Consider the following 15624-nt stretch of genomic DNA (forward strand, 5'->3'; position numbering starts at 1 on the left):
CGTGGAGGACAGGTCCCTCAATGGCTATTAGCCAGGATGGACAGGGACGGTGTCCCTTGCCTCTGTTTGCCAGAAGCTGGGAATGGGCGACAGGGGATGGATCACTTGATGATTCCCTGTTCTGTTCACTCCCTCTGGGGCACCTGGCACTGGCCACGGTGGGCAGACAGGACACTGGGCTGGATGGACCTTTGGTCTGACCCAGTCTGGCCATTCTATTGTTCTTATTACAGTCATTAGTTCCAAGTGTTTTGCTTAGGTTACTGGTACGATGAAGCAGCTCCTGTCTTGGGATTGCTGGTTCACTCTGCTTGGGCCAGCTGCTTATTCTCAACTCTTACTTTTCTGGAAAGGGCTGGAGTTTTTGGCATGTGAGCCGGGGGGAAGGTTCAGATTTAATATCTTTAAGAAAAATAAAACTTCCCATTATGTCTATGAGTGCAAGGTGCTCTTGGAACGCCTTTTCAAGTTTCCAGAAATGCTGACAGGTCTCAAGTCGGAGTTCCTGGGGAAACGTCACCTCTGCCCCCTCCTGGTTTCACTGAGGTTCCCCTCTGCTCAGGTTTTAGGCCTCAAGCCATCACCTGCGCTCAGGACAGACTGGTGAAATTCTCCCAATCTCAAAGCAGAGCCTGGGGGGCAGCCTCATGGATCACGGGTGCTGTACCTCAGCAGGTCTGATTGGGTGTAGACCCTGCAGCTCTCTTCCCTCAGAGGGCACTGCCAGTGGTCGCTACAGAGACCAAATGGCCCCCTTTAAGCAAAAGAATCATTTATTGAGAACAAGAGTATTTCAGAGAAAATATACCTTCCACACAGTAACGCAGGTACACAGAGAGCTGCTTCCTGGGAGTCTCCCTCTTTTCCATGTGCAGGGACCTTGGAAAGAGGAACTCCCTCTCGACTTTTCCTTCCAGACGTTCTCTGCTGGCTTTTCTCCCTCCCCGAGCTCCTCTCTGGGCAGCCCCTAGACCCACCCCCTGCTTAGGAATACGGTCACCTTTTAACTGTTAATAACCATTTTGCTTGCTAGCCTCCCAGCCTGGCCAAAGAGCTGTGTCACTTCGGACTGGCGCCAGAAGAGTGAGAGAGAGAGAGAGAGAGAGAGTGTGTGTGTGTGTGTGTCACCTGCCTGTCGAGACCCTCCTGAATTGGAGCATTATAGGTGTATAACTAAATCTTTCACTAGCCCAGTGTGTACTCACATCCCCTCACTGACCAGGGGACATGCAGTGCTCAGAACATTATTACCTACCTGCTAAGTGTCTAGCACAAGGCAAGGGGTGGAAATTCTTTTAAAGTTTCCAGAAATGACCACGTCTTACCCAGCACTAATGGAATGTTAATGGGACCCATCAGGGCGGCCAGTTCAAATCAATTATTTAAAAGAAAACAAACCTCTTGATTTTATTTTCTCCATTCTTAATGTGCTTGTTTCTTGTAAAGTGGGTTTAGTGCAGTCAAAAAGGAGCAGAAATTGCTCAAGGCTTCACCCCACAGCAAAGGCACAGATCTCCTGAGGTCCCTTCCAACCCTGATAGTCTCTGATTCTATGACATTAACTAGCAGCTTTGCCGCTCTGTAAAGGCACATTGAGGGTATTCACAGCAGTCAAGCCAGAACTCTCCAACAACAAGAAGAGGAGGTGGGGGGTGGGCTCAGTCCCTGTGTAGCCATTCAGTCCTTGGCCTCTTAGCTGAAACGGCAACAAGGGTCTCAAAGCAGAAGGCCATGATTCTATTGGTTAAAAAAAAAACCTGACTGAGAGGGAAGGTAACAGCAGCTAGAAAATACGTAACAAAGCACAGAAAGGGGAAGTTGATAATAACAAATATGCATCAGAAACTAGGAGTTATAGAAAATGAATAAGGGAAGCACAAGGACACAAGGAGAAATCTCTGGCCAGTAGAATTATGGACAACAAGGACTATAATAGGAACAAAAAGAACAGTCCGTTCATTACTAGATGGAAATTGTAGACATCAATAATAATGCAGAAAAGTTCAATAAATATTTTTGTTCTGTCAAAAAAAGATGTAGTCATTCCATATAACACTCTTTCCAGTCCACTAGTCTCTCAGGAGGATGTTGAACAGCAGCTACTAAAGTTAGACATTTAAAAATCAGCAGGTAACGTGCATACAAGAATTTTAGAAGAGCTGGCTGAGGTACGCACCGCACCATTCATGTTGATTTCCAGTGTCTTAGAATTCCAGGAAAGTGCCAGAAGACTAGAAGAAAGCTGATGTTATACCAGTATCCAAACAGGGTAAACCGGCTGAGCAGGGTAATTAGAGGCCTGTCAATCTGACATCTATCCCAGGGAGGATAGTGGAGCAGCTGATATGGTACTCGATTAATAAAGAATTAAAGGAGGGTGATATAATTAATGCCAATCAACCTGGGTTTATGGAAAATAGATCCTGTCAAACTCACTTGATTTTTTTGGATGAGACTATAAATTTGGTTGGAAAAGGTAATAGTGCCGGTGCTCCGTACATAGACTATTGGGCATTGACTTGATACCTCCTGACATTTTGATTAAAAACTCGAATGATATAAATGTAACTTGGTTCACACTGAAGGATTAAAAACTGGCTAACGGATGGGTCCCAACAGGTTACTGTAAACAGGGACTCATCCTTGAGCAGGTGGGTTTCTAGCAGGGTCCCACAGGGATTGGTTCTTGGCCCTACGCTAACATTTTTATCAGTGAGATGGAAGAAAACATAAAATCATCCCTGATCAAGTTTGCAGCTGACACAGAAATTGAGGGAGTGGGAAACAATGAAGAGAACAGGACAGTGACACAGCGTGATCTGGGTCACTTGGTAAGTGGGCCACAAGCAAACACTGTGTGTTTTATTGTGGTTAAATGTGAACGTATCCATCTGGGAACAAAGGCTGTCAGCCACGCTGACAGGCTGGAGGCCTCGCTCCTGGGAAGATTCATAGACTCAAGGTCCGAAGGGACCGTTATGATCATCTCATCTGACCTCCTGCACAGCACAGGCCACAGAACCTCACCCACCCACTTCTGTAACAAACCCCCAACCTGTGTCTGAGTTATTGAAGTCCTCGAGCAGCGACTTTGAAAAAGATGTAGGGGTGGTGACGCATAATCAGCTGAACATGAACTCCCAGTCTGATGCTCTGGCCAAATGGGCTAATGGGACCTTGGGATGCAGAAATGGGGAATCTCGCGTAGGAGCAGAGAGGTTATTTCACCTCTGTGACCCTGGTGCAAGTGCTGCTGGGGTCCTGGGCCCAGTTCTGGTGTTCACGGTTCAAGGACACTGATAAATTGGGGAGGGGTCGGAGAAGAGCCACGAGAATGATTCCAGAGTTAGAAACCTGCCTGAGAGCGAGAGACTCCAGGAGCTCTGTCTGTCTAACATAACAAGGAGCTGGTTCAGGGTGACTTGGGCAGTCTGTAAGTACCTACTTGGGGAACACACATTTGATCATGGGCTCTTCAGTCTAGCAGAGAGAGGTTGGACCCGAGCCAATGCCTGGACGCTGAAGTGAGACAGGTTCACACTGGAAATAGGACGTACATTTTTGACAGTGAGAGTAATTCACCCCTGGAACAATTTCCCAAGGGTCTTGGTGGATTTTCCGTCACTGACAATAGTCAGACTCAGACGGGCTGTTTCTAAAAGCTCCGCTCTGGGAATGATCTAGGGGCAGGGCTCTGGCCTGCATTCCACACGAGGCCGCAGGAGACGATCACCACAGGCCCTTCTGGCCTTGGCCTCTCGGGATCTATGGGAACCTCCCCTGCCGGGATGCTACAAGGTAATGGTTGTGGCCATTATCTGCGTCAGGTCCTTGCAAGCCGGGGGCTGAGAGCCTGTGGGTGCCGGATGCAGGAAAGAGGCTTACAGCTGTTGCCAGACACCACCAGGCAGAAGGGGGCAGCACTAGTGAGACCTCTGTGCAGCCAGCCTGGGGCGGGAAGGGGTCACTGGGGGCAGGAAAGGCCCAGGCACCACAGCTCCCTTCAAGGCAGGATTGTGAGACAGCCACAGCCTCCCCCCACCTCCTCCCCCGGCCATGCAAACACCACACCAGGCTGCACTCAGTGCCCCTCTCCCACCCCATCCTCCTCCTTCCAGCTGCATCCAGTGACCCCTGCCAGGAAGAGTGCAAACCCTCCCCTGGCACAGCCATACCCCACAAGTCAAGCTGGCTGCCCTGCCTCGCTCCTCCCCAGCATAACATGCCTGGACCTCCGGCCTCGGCTCAGGGCCCTTCCTTTACCCAGCCCCAGGGAACTGCAGCCTCCACCTCCTGGCATGGCTCATGTGCTGCCCTGCAGCCTCACTGCACCCAGAGGTGCCCTGCATCCAAGCCTCCTGCAAGGTCAGACAGGCCCAGCCGGACCCTCAGCCTCTGAGCCATCGGTGCGTGTGCTGCACCCATAACATGCCAGGAGGGTAGGGGCTGCATAGGGCACCATTCACCAGCCAGGCTCTGGGCATCTGCTCCTGGCTCTGCTCAGCCCAGCTCTGGGTTCACCCCACTGTCCTCCTCCCGTTTAAACCCCCCTCACCTCAGCTAGACACGGCCGTCCCAGTGTCAGGGAGACGCGCCTTTGTTCGGGGCTGCCAGGCAGCTGGAGCCCATGTAGAACCACCGCTGGGCCGGCATCAGCCAGTGGCGGGGCTGAGACTACGCCGGCGCATTGCACGGAGCAGGCCTGACCTGGCAAAGCATCCCATGTCGAGGGCACGAGGCACCTGTAATGGGCTGGGCCCTGGAGTGGGTGGGCTGTTGGGAACTCCCACGGCAAGACTGAGGGCCTCACACGCAGCAGTCGGACAGTTCCCTGGGGGCGCAGCCAAATGCTGGTGTCACCAAGGCCAAGCCCCCCCTGGGGCTGGGCTCCCACCTCTGCCACTCCAGCCAGACCTAGGAGAGCAGAGACTGCACAAGAGCCAGACAGCTGCCAAGGCACCGGAGAGGGGTGAGGCTGGCAGCAGGGGACAGGCAGTGCCAGAGGGGGCTGGTGCTTGGCCTGGGCTGGAGCAGGCAGCTGGACGGGGAGGCGCAGGTGGGGGGAGCAGGGCACAGGGCTGGGGGACAGGCTACAGCCAGCCTGGCCGGGGTGGGAAAGCTCCTACGTGGGTGGGGTGGGGCTTCCAGCACAGCTCCAACAGTCTCAGTCCAGCCCAGGAAGCCCCTCGTTTCCCTGGAGGGGCTGCAGTGGTGGAATGCTATTCCCTGCCCCACGGCGATGGCTGCTTCGTGCCAGCCCCAGCGGTGCCTGTGAAGTACCCAGCGCCAGTAGCACAGGCTCTCCAGGCACCCAGCACCACGCAGAGCCTGGCTTCACAGCTCCACCCAGAACGCATGGGAGAAGCAGTGAGCTTCAGCCAGCAAGGAACGGATCCACTCCATGCCAGCCAGCCACTTGGCGAACATCCCCCAGCCCAGCTCTTCCTTGCCCGCCCAGGGGCAGCTTCCAGGGGGCAGGCAGGCAACTCGGGCCTGTCAGGGGTGCTAGGCACCTGCCCCTGACTGCACCGGGGCTGGGGGTGTTGCTCAGCCCCCAGGAAATCGACCCTGGTGGCCTCATACTGAGCTCCCCTAACTCAAGCACCCACCGATGCCGGCACCTCTGGCTCTGCCTAGCCGCAGAGGCCATGAGGGGAGTGCAGAACCCAGCCCTCCTGCACCCTCATCCCCTGCTCTAACCATTGGAACTGCTTCCCTCAACTCCTCTCCCCCCTGCCAATGTAAGACACAGGGGACCAGGCTCACGTACTTTATTCACACACGTACCCAGGATTGCCGGGGCTGTGCCTTTCCCAGGCAGCAGCCTGCCTGCCTGCAGTGGGGGGAGCCCAGCCAGCCCCACTTGCTGCTGCCACCTCTTGGGACTGGCAGGGGGAGGCAGGCACCACTGGCTGCTTTCCCGCGCTGGGGGAAGGGACGGCTGATGTGCTACACTGGCTTTATGTGGAAGAAATAAAGTTGAAGCCCTGCGAAAAGGGCCTGTCCCAGACTCTGGGCCCAGCGTCCCTCCGTCCTGGCTGAGGGGCCGGCTGGCAGGGCCGAGGCGAGAGCAGGCACAGAGGAGATGCCAGGAGGACCCTGGGTGCAAGGCAGGCAGTAGGAGAGAAGCAGTGATCTAGGCGAGGCCTCTCTCCCCTGGAGCACCCTGCGTGGGGCGCCCTTCCTCACTGCTTTCCAGGCTCTGCTCATGCCTGTGCACCCTCACTCCAGTGATCCCTGCCTTCCAGCATTCCTGGCAAGCTGCCCCGGCCTGCAGCGCTCCCCCACCGCTCTGCTGGGACAGCGCTTCCTGCAGCCTCTCGCACCATCCTGCTAATGGAGGAGGAGCTGCCTGGCCCCTCCGGGGCGGGAGGCTCTTCCTGCGCCCAAACACGCAGGCAGCTGGTGCTTAGCAAACACCTACCCCCTGTGCAGCAGGACGGCCAGCAGCCTGCAGCAGCACAGCCCCACGGGCAGAGGCTAGGAAAGGGGCCATTGGGGGGGCTGGGGATTAGTGCTCTGTTCCCCTGCAAGCGCCCCGCTGTCATCGTTCTACACTTCCACCTGAGAGCCGGGGTGGGGCCTGCCCCAGCCATGGGAGACCCAGCGTTCGAGCCCCGGCTCTCACCCAGGGTGTAACCGCAGCCCTGCCCCCTCCAGGCCACGAGGGGCTCAGGCAGCAGCAGGAAAGGCCCGTCTCAGTTCTGTGCCGCTGTGGCTAGTGCTTTGGCTACTGGCCACTCTGAGCTGGGCACAGTTGTCTGAACTCAGCTGCCCAGGCCTTTGAGACAGTCCAATAAATTAAGTGGGAAGAGGCGCGAGGGCTGTGGCTCTGTGGCCCGGTGCAGGCGCCGGCAGCAGGGTCCTGCCTGGCTTGCTGGGCGCTAGAAGAGCTGCAGTAAGAACTCCGGTGCCCACTCCAGGGCAGTCTGTGTGACGGCCAGAGCCGCTGCCCCCAGCGTGGCTGAAATCCCCCACACGGCTGCTTTCACCAGTGGGCTGTGCCCAGCCGTGGGCAGGAGAGCAGCGGCCTCGGCGTGGGCGCTGTCCTGCTGCCGCTGTCTGCGCAGCACGGCGTCCGGGCGCTGCTGGGTGGTGGCCAGTTGGAAGGCGGAGAAGGAGCCTATGGAGATGCTGGGAACAGACAGGGAGGGAACTGGTTAGCACAGGGGTGAGTGACATGCAGGGCTGGCCAGGGCCGAGCTAGGGCTCTCCCCACCTAATGCCAAGATGCGCAGTCTGCACAGGTCCCAGCATACAGCTCTCTTCCTGGCTGGCCAGGCCGCGCTGTGTGGGGAGACCTGTCCTCGTCGCCTGCGCTGCCACGTTAAGAGAAGGCAGGGGGCATCTCTGAGCGCAAGCCCCCTGTGACGTTATTGATATAAACTGGGACCATATAGAACATGGGTTGCAACCAAGGTTCTGTAGTGGCACCAAATCCTATGTAAAGGGGGTCATATAAGGTGTCTAAGACCAGGTTACGGGTTACTGGTTATGATTATGCTGTCTGTAAATATTCCTCTCGACGTGACGATTTCCCATTCGAGAACAGGACCCCGGTGTTCGCGAAGCCCGAGCCCGTAACTCGAAAAATATGGCCCCTTTGACTGACACTTGCGGCAAAGAGGGCTTTACGAGGTTTACACGACGCCCTGATCGTCGGGGCGTAAGGCGCCTGGGAAGCCCTGTAACGAACGTTTACTTAGGGCCTGTGGTTGGGCGTCGCTATTTGCACCGACTCATTGAGACGTTTGATGGTCTCGGACCTTACCGGTGGCCAAGGGACATACTACACGAAACACATCACCGGCCACGGCCAGACTAGGAGTAGCTGATTTGTTGGCTCACGCACCCACGGGGGGGGGAAAACCCTTACAACCCCCCTACAAACTTACGTCCCTCTGAGTCCTGAACCCACCGATCTGGCTTTCCACCATGTGAGGGTCCACCCTGTCCCATTACCCGGCCCTTTGCTCTAATTCATGACTATGTGTAACATTATATGAGCGATTGTACCTCACTGCTCCCCTACTATACTTTGGACCCCACACGTTACACCCCGCATTTGGGACGTTACAGACTGTATGTACTATATGCTAACCTACCAAATACCAGCGTCCCCCCATACTCTGTGTGTTGCCCCGATGGACTAATGCACTGACATGCCAAAACTCTGTGTATCATCCTTATTTATAATATTCTCTAATTAAACATATTGGGATGACCTGCGTTCTGGGCTTGGTCCTTTGGATCGAGAGAACCTTTTTTCTTTTACTGGGGTGTTTTTGGTTTATCATACCATTCATCCCCAGGACGTGTGGGGACTGGTGCTGATTACTGGGAGACTGAGTTGTCTAAGGAAAAATTGCTGTGACTTGCGGTTAGCCAGAGGGGTGACACCGAAGTCTGTTGTCTGGCTGGTTTGGTTTGCCTTAGTAGGTGGAAAAACCCCAGCCTAGGGCTGTGACTGCCCTGTTTGAGCAATTGGTCCTGATTTGGCACTCTCAGTTGGGTCCCCAGAACCACTTCGTCACAGTGGCGTAGTCGGCAGGATCCACAGAACCAGGTCAATTAAGCTTTGGGTCAGAACCCCACGCTATCTAAATTGAAATTTTGGTATTGAGAGTTTGTTTGGTTAAAGATCCGTGACCATGAGCCAGAAATCATTAGCAAATGCAATGAAACTGCAAGCCCTGAGGGATAGCCTGCAGTTTGAATATGAGCAAAAACTGGCAGAAACTCAAATGAGAGTGAAAGCAAGCCTCGGCCCAGCTAGAGAAGGAATTACTGGCTGCTGAGGAGAAAACTCGACAGATGGAACAAGAAACTGCTAGACTTCAGCTCCAACTCAAAGAAGCAAGGGAAAGACACCAGGAACTGTATCCTCTTGACTATCCAGTTTATAACTATGTTGATATGTGGTATTACTCTGGGCAGTTTTCTGTGTCTAACCAGTTTTGCCATGGCCAGGGAGAGGGGGAGTCTAACTGGGGGGTAATAGCTGTTTGTCTGTGCAAGAAAGCAGTGTGTCTGTGAGTGGAGTTTCTAAATGTCTGTCTAATGTCTCAGAAGTGAATCTGGAGTTAGATCAGGAGCAAAAAGATCTCATTGGGGAGGAAAATGTTTCTCAGGAGCAGATTCAGTAAATGGTCAGGTGGAAGCCCTAACTGAGGAAGGAAAGGGTAAATTTGTGATGGGTAATGAATTGTTAGCTAATACAGCTTGTAAAAGTGAACCTGAAAAGGGTAACTGTGATTTGCTAAAAGTAACTCAGGATAGCGAAAAGAGAGCGGCAGTTTATCTGTTGGGAGTGGCAATGGGCCTGGTGAGAAAAGTTGGATGAGCCTAGGCAGCCTTGTGAGCTGATGGCTTGGTCTAGTCAGCAGTTTGGGAAGACAGGAATAGTGGAAAAGGAGTGTCCCTATCCCTTACCTGTTCCCTGTGTGGAGAAATGTGACAGTAAAGGAAATGTGCCTGTGTCTGTCAGGGTATTGACTTGCCTATGGAGGAAGCTACCTCGGTCTCCAAGCAGTTGTCTGTGAACAGCCCTGTGTGCTGGGACGAGGGAAAGGAAATCCCAAGCTGTGTGTCTGGTGAAGGAGAATGTGTCTCCAGCTTTTCTGTGTCTGTGAAGCAGATAGAAGGTGCCTTTCAGCCTGTAATGGGTGGGGGTGATGCAGTTGTCTCAGAGTTGGTTCTAAATTCATCTAAAGCCCAGGAGGAGAATGGTCCTAAGTTTGGGTCTCTTGGGAAGAATGGCATTGTAACTAGGTGGCATCCAGTTAGTGTCATAGCAAAATCCCAGAGATCAGACAATTCTGGTGCTTGTAGTTGGCCAATTGCTAATGTGTGGTTGGAAAAGGGTGTAGCAGCTCTGTCTGAGCAGGGTGATACCCTAGCCAGGGCACAAGGAGAACAAAAAGGTGATTTAATTATGTTACCTACTAACAGTTTGACAACTTGTAGCAAGAAGGAAAAGATTTGTGAACCTGTTCATGGCCAAGGGAAGGAAAAGGCTTCTAGCCTGTTATCTAAAAAGTCTATGAGGTGGCCTGAAAGGGAATTGTGTAGCAATCTGCCTGAGGGGCCAGAAGCGATTCTGAATGTAAGTAAGACCCAGAAAAAGTTTGTGGTGGCTCAAGGAAGTGTTCCTTTAGAGCAAGCCCTAGGTGAAGAGGGTAAAAGCAGAATTTCTGAGAGGGATAAATTGCTGTTTAAAAAATCTCATGGAAAAGGAATCTCAGAGTAATCTGTGCAAGCAGTTTGCTGCAACTGAAGGGTGTGTAAGAGATTTAATCAAGAAAGTATCAGTGCCTAACAGCCAAAAGTTTTCTATTGTGAATGGATCCACGGACTTTCCTTTTGAAAGATCCAGTGTGGGTAGCTTTAAGAAGAACTCAGATGAAGTAGAAGCTGTTAAGAAACTTAAGCAGCCCTGTAATCAAGTGGCTGTGTGTGGCCAGCTTGTTGGGAAGACAATGTTGTTGGAACAAAAATGTCTCCATGCTAGTTCTGTGTGAGTAAGCTTCAGGATCTAAGAACAGATTTGGTTGCTGGTGTTTCAAAGCTAAATGGTTTTATGGCTAAATGCTTGAGGATGCAGAAAAGAGCAAGCAGACTCTCACCCTCCAACTATTTGAATTTGTGTGGTGTCTCTGTAAGACAGAGTCCAGCCTTAAAATGGGTAGCAGCTAAAAATCTAAAAGCTAGTGTCTGTGTTGATGCAGATTGCCTGGCTGGCAGGGAGAAGAGGAACTTGCTGCTAATAGCTGTTGGCAAGAAGAGCCCACCCCATCAGACAGTGAATTTGGTTAATCAAGAGAAATCAGGGTTTGATCCTGCAGGACAAGGAGAAAAAAAGGGCTAAGTTTTGCAAAGGGAAGCCACCGGTTGGCCCTAAGGTGTCAAAGCTCCAATGGTGTTGTGCCAAAGGTATGACATGACAAACATGATTGTAAATGGACACTTGCAATAAATTTGTTGTTGTTGCTAATGGTAATTTTTGTAACCAATGTGTTGCTATTACCAAGAATTGTAAGAATGTACAATGTGCCCAGTCCTATGGAAAGTCCCTTGAAAGTGTTGAAAGCAGTACATGAGAACACACTTTATGTTAAAAGGCCTTGTTATACTAATGTTTCACAGTGTGGCAAATTGCCGGTACTGTTCTGCTGGGTCTCGCGCGCTTTCTCTTCTCTGGGGTAGGTTCAGGGCGCTATTGCTTGCCTCTGAACCAGTTCTTAATCACTCCCCTAGTGTCCTTGGAGGAGGGGAGTGGAGAGGGAGGGACCTGGGCCCCCTCTACTCCAGGTCCCAACCAGGGGCCCTGGGGTTGTGGTGAACCACTTGACTAGCGGTTTCTTCCCCTGGGTTACTTCCCTCTCATACCCGTCAGCTTGTGAGGGGCTTCTCGCCTCTCTTCTATAACAAGCCTGGTGCCCCTTACCTAGGGTTTCTGTTGGGCTTCCCAATCCACCGCAGCACTCCTCCAAACCTTCTATTTCTCTCTGGACAAATCTGCTTCTCATCTGCAACTCTTCTCCTTCACTCCTTCCACCCTGTCTGACTGCCCAACCCAATACTACCACCCTGTCTGACTGAAGCAGGGGTTTATATCCCATGACTGGAGTCAGGTGCTCTAACTGGAGTCAGGTGCTCTAACTGAAGTCAGGTGCTCTAATTGGCCACAGCTGTTCTAGTTAATCTAAAGCAAACCTTCCTCCCTTGGCAGGAATAAGGCCCCCTGCTAACACTCTTATGCTGCCCTCTGGCCATGCTGTATCACAACAGTTAATGCCTGTAAACAGTATTGAAACTTTTCACAGGGGAAAGACATTCCAGACCTGATGTGCACTAGGAAAGGGGAAACTGAGGCACACTACCATATTGATGATTGCATGGCTAAATGCCATGATTCCTACACTGTAAACAACATTAATATCTATGTTGATTTAATGTTAGTTGGGTTCCAAACATTTGCCAGAGCTGGTATAGATAAAATAGCTAGTTTCTTTAGCTCTTGGCAAGAGCATATGAGACAGACAGGAATCTTGCTGCAAGAGCAGATCCAATCCACTGTTGTTCAAACTAAGTTTTACCTTAAGTTTGTAAAGAGATTCAATCATGTTATTGAACATGAGTTTGGTAAAACATTTCTGTTATACACTGATATGGCTTCTAACCCAACACTGGCTGTAGTGAGACAGACCCAGGGATGGGGAGCTTTTGAGATGCAGTCAGTGATGTCTGTGTCATCCCTTCCTGCATCAATTTTGCGTTGGGGTGTGACGTTCTTGATATAAACTGGGACCATATAGAACATGGGTTGCAACCAAGGTTCTGTAGTGGCACCAAATCCTATGTAAAGGGGGTCATATAAGGTGTCTAAGACCAGATTACGGGTTACTGGTTATGATTATGCTGTCTGTGTGTCTGTATCATTTTCGTAGTTGAAGTTATGAATATTGCTCGTGTATGTCTTGTATTTTAATTGGGTGCTGCATTTCTGGGTGACACCCAGACAAGTTGGTGTCAGCTCTGCTTAGCCTGCTTGCTGGCCCATTAAGGACACTCACTACACAATTGACTGCATCAGAGAAGGCGATAGCCCTGTGACTCACTGGAGTGAGCGGAAACTGGGGGGCCCATTGTTTGGGGAACTTTGCCCCCCCAAAAAAAACTTCCCTTTTTTATGGGGCTGGTTTCTTATTTTGTGTGACTTGCAGTTAGCCAGTGGGGTGAAACTGAAGTCTTTTGTCTGGCTGGTTTGGTTTGCCTTAGAGGCGGAAAAACCCCAGCCTTGGGCTGTGACTGCCCTGTTTGAGCAATTGGTCCTGATTTGGCACTCTCAGCTGGGTCCCGCCAGAACCACATCGTCACACCCCCGGCTTCTGGCTGTCGGCCAGTACAGCCCTCGGCTCCGCCGAGCTGGACCCCCTGGGTTACTGCCCTGGGTGGAAGGGAATTGGACCAGCTCCAATGTCCACCATTACGGCGCTGGCCCGGGGCTGGAGACCCACGGAAAAGCCATTCGCGCCAGTCCTCCCACAGCCAGGGCCCTTCAGTCTGGCAGTACCAGCCTGTGTCATGGTCTGGGAGCCTCTCAGCGCCAGGGCTGCATGCGGGGGGTTGGATGGACGTGTGTGACAGTGGAGTGGGATGAGCTCACCGCCACCCTGCCAGACACTGCGAGCTAAAAGGGGTGCCCAGTCCCCCCATACCCCACCTGCTGCAGCCGCCAGCATGCCTGAGAGCTCGGCCAGACCACCTGGTTTTCTCGCTGCTTCAGGGGCAGAGGGGAATCGACAAGGAGTTTGGGAACCCTGGCCAGCCCTGCAGGAGCTACACGAGCAAGGGGAGGGAAGAGTTGCACCTTTAACCAGACATTCCTGCCAGGGTCCTGGGCAACCCCACTCCTGGGAGACCACTGGGAGCTGGGTGCACATCCGGCTGCAATTTGCCTCCCCCTCCCCCCACAATCCTGTCCTCCCTCACCTCTTGTGATGCTGCAGAGCCGCCTGCTTTGCCAGCTCGGCATGCGGGTGACACTGGAAGAGCTGGAGGGCCCGGGAGATGAGGCGCTCGTACGGAAGGTTCTGGGGGATTCGGGACAGAAGCTGGTGGACGCTGGGCATGTCGCAGTCACATGCCAACACATCCGCCTCCCGGTGCAGGACAATCTGCAGGGAGAGCGCGTCATTGTCACTTGGGACACGTGCGGCTTCCCAGCACTGCCACGGGGCTGGAGCCTTTGCAATAACCCACATCCCCCAGCCCCGACAAGGGATCTCCTTGTGCCGCCCTGGCCATGCCCCTGTCCCATGGCCCATCACCTTACCACGCCCCTGACAAAACAGCCAGCTCTAGGGTGGAGCACAGCAGCTGTTTAACAGTGAACAGGGACAGCATACACCAGCTTGAGACAGGCAGTAAGAGAACCCCGTGACCAAGTGAAGTTGCAGGGGAGCCGGGAACCACAGAACACAGTCACCCTCCTGGGAGTTAGGCTGGGACTCCAGGTTAAGCAACTCGACTGACTGAAACTGCCAGAGGCTCATCAATGGCCAGGACTAGAGGCACCGGGGCACTGGGCTCAGGGCTGCCTCCCACTCTGAGTCACCCAACCCCGCCCTGCAGCAACTCAGAGCTCTCCCGTCCAGCTACTGAGCTGTCTCAGTGGGCGTAGCTTGTGAGATGGGCCAGGGAACAAGCTGTGCTCGCTGGCCTGTGTTCGAGGGACATCGGGCTGGATGATCACAATGGGCGCTTCTGCCTTCGGAGGCAATGGAGGCAGGCTGGCAGCCAGCCACCTTCCCCTGCTAAGCCCCCCATGGAAGCGGGCTGAAAGGGGACAGGGTTCCCTCCCTATTCTGCTCCCCTTGCTCCCCGGGCAGGGTGGGGGCACTGCTCCGCAGGGCGCGGGGCTGAGGATTGCAGTGGGACGTACCACGGCAGCGAAGTAGACAGGCATGAGCGGGTGCGAGGCCAGGAAGAAATCGTAGAGGCGCAGGATGTGGGGGAAGCTGGTGAGGACGTGGCCGTACCACGTGATGAGCCAGCTCAGGGCAAAGATCGTCCCCACCTCCGCTCTGCAGACACAGGAGAGAGGGTCCTGCTCAGGTGCTGCCTGTCTCCATCCTGCCAACATCCACCTCGTGCTGCCTCTGTCCCCCACAGCCCTCCACCCCAACCCACAGCCCTCACCCCATCCCCCAACCACTACCCGCAGCCCTGCGCCCCCCAACCCCACCACACAGTTCCCTGTCCCCCAATCCCAACCCCATCCCCAAATCCTGACCCACAGCCTGCAGCCCCAGGGTCCTCCCTCACACCCAACCAGCTCTCTTGTTGCCTCCCAACCTGCAGGGCCCAGCCCAATTATTTCCATCCTGGGCTCATCTGGGATTGGGGGAAGCTCTAGGCAGGTCAGTCATGGAGCAGCTGGGCCTGGGAAGGAGGCGGCATTGCATGGCGGACAACCCCCACCCGCCCCCAGCCCAGGACCACGACTGGTACCTCAGCATGAAGTCATGGAGGCGGAGGCTCTCCCGCTGCAGGATGGGCATGAGATAGTTCAGGATGTGCTTGGTGCTGTCCATCGTGGGGTCCATGAAGTCCCTGCGGATAGGGAGAGGTTAGAGGAGGGCACCCCTAGCGAGTCACAAGGAGCACTGACAGGCGTGATCACCGCACTCTCACCCAGGAGCCTCCCCCCAGCCAGGTTGAATTGCAGGCAGGGTGGGTAAAAGTCAGTGATTTAAAAAAAAAAAATCGGATGTTTTTATTAAAAAATTGGATTTTTTCATAGGTTTTTTTCCGCAAAAAAAAATTATCTAAAGATCATTTTAATTAAGATACATTATAGCTCAAAAATATCTCCTCATGGAATCAGGTTTCAGAGTGATAGCCGTGTACAGGGATTATAAATATTAATTCTATAGCATGAGACAATATAATCAGGTAATGTTCAAGAAAAGTTTTGTAAATAAATTTCAATAGTTCATGGATTAGGGACCCAATCTTATGCGGTTCCAGGGGCTTCTGTATCGATTATTTAGGTTAATCTTTCTATCTACCCAATGGGACTCAGCGCTCAGTCTAGAAGATACCATCAGAGATGCTTAG

The 15624-nt window shown here is 53.1% G+C and overlaps 2 protein-coding genes across 4 annotated transcripts in view; both read right to left on the reverse strand.

The window, feature by feature from the left end:
* The window catches only part of SLC52A2 (solute carrier family 52 member 2), a 397658-nt gene that overhangs the window by 203251 nt on the left and 178783 nt on the right, over nucleotides 1–15624 (reverse strand). The window lies entirely within an intron of this gene.
* Nucleotides 5361–15624, reverse strand: part of LOC116835415 (TBC1 domain family member 20-like) — a 36011-nt gene continuing 25747 nt past the window's right edge. For all 3 annotated transcript variants that reach the window (XM_075063320.1, XM_075063321.1, XM_075063319.1), the window contains 4 exons: nucleotides 15016–15117; nucleotides 14447–14588; nucleotides 13495–13679; nucleotides 5361–7134 (listed from right to left, as the gene is read on the reverse strand). In XM_075063320.1, coding sequence (XP_074919421.1) covers nucleotides 6885–7134; nucleotides 13495–13679; nucleotides 14447–14588; nucleotides 15016–15117 — 679 coding nt within the window. In that variant the 3' untranslated portion in view covers nucleotides 5361–6884. The remainder of the gene's footprint in view (nucleotides 7135–13494; nucleotides 13680–14446; nucleotides 14589–15015; nucleotides 15118–15624) is intronic.

The sequence above is a fragment of the Chelonoidis abingdonii genome, chromosome 2 (assembly GCF_003597395.2).
Source record: "Chelonoidis abingdonii isolate Lonesome George chromosome 2, CheloAbing_2.0, whole genome shotgun sequence".
Taxonomy (NCBI): domain Eukaryota; kingdom Metazoa; phylum Chordata; order Testudines; family Testudinidae; genus Chelonoidis; species Chelonoidis abingdonii.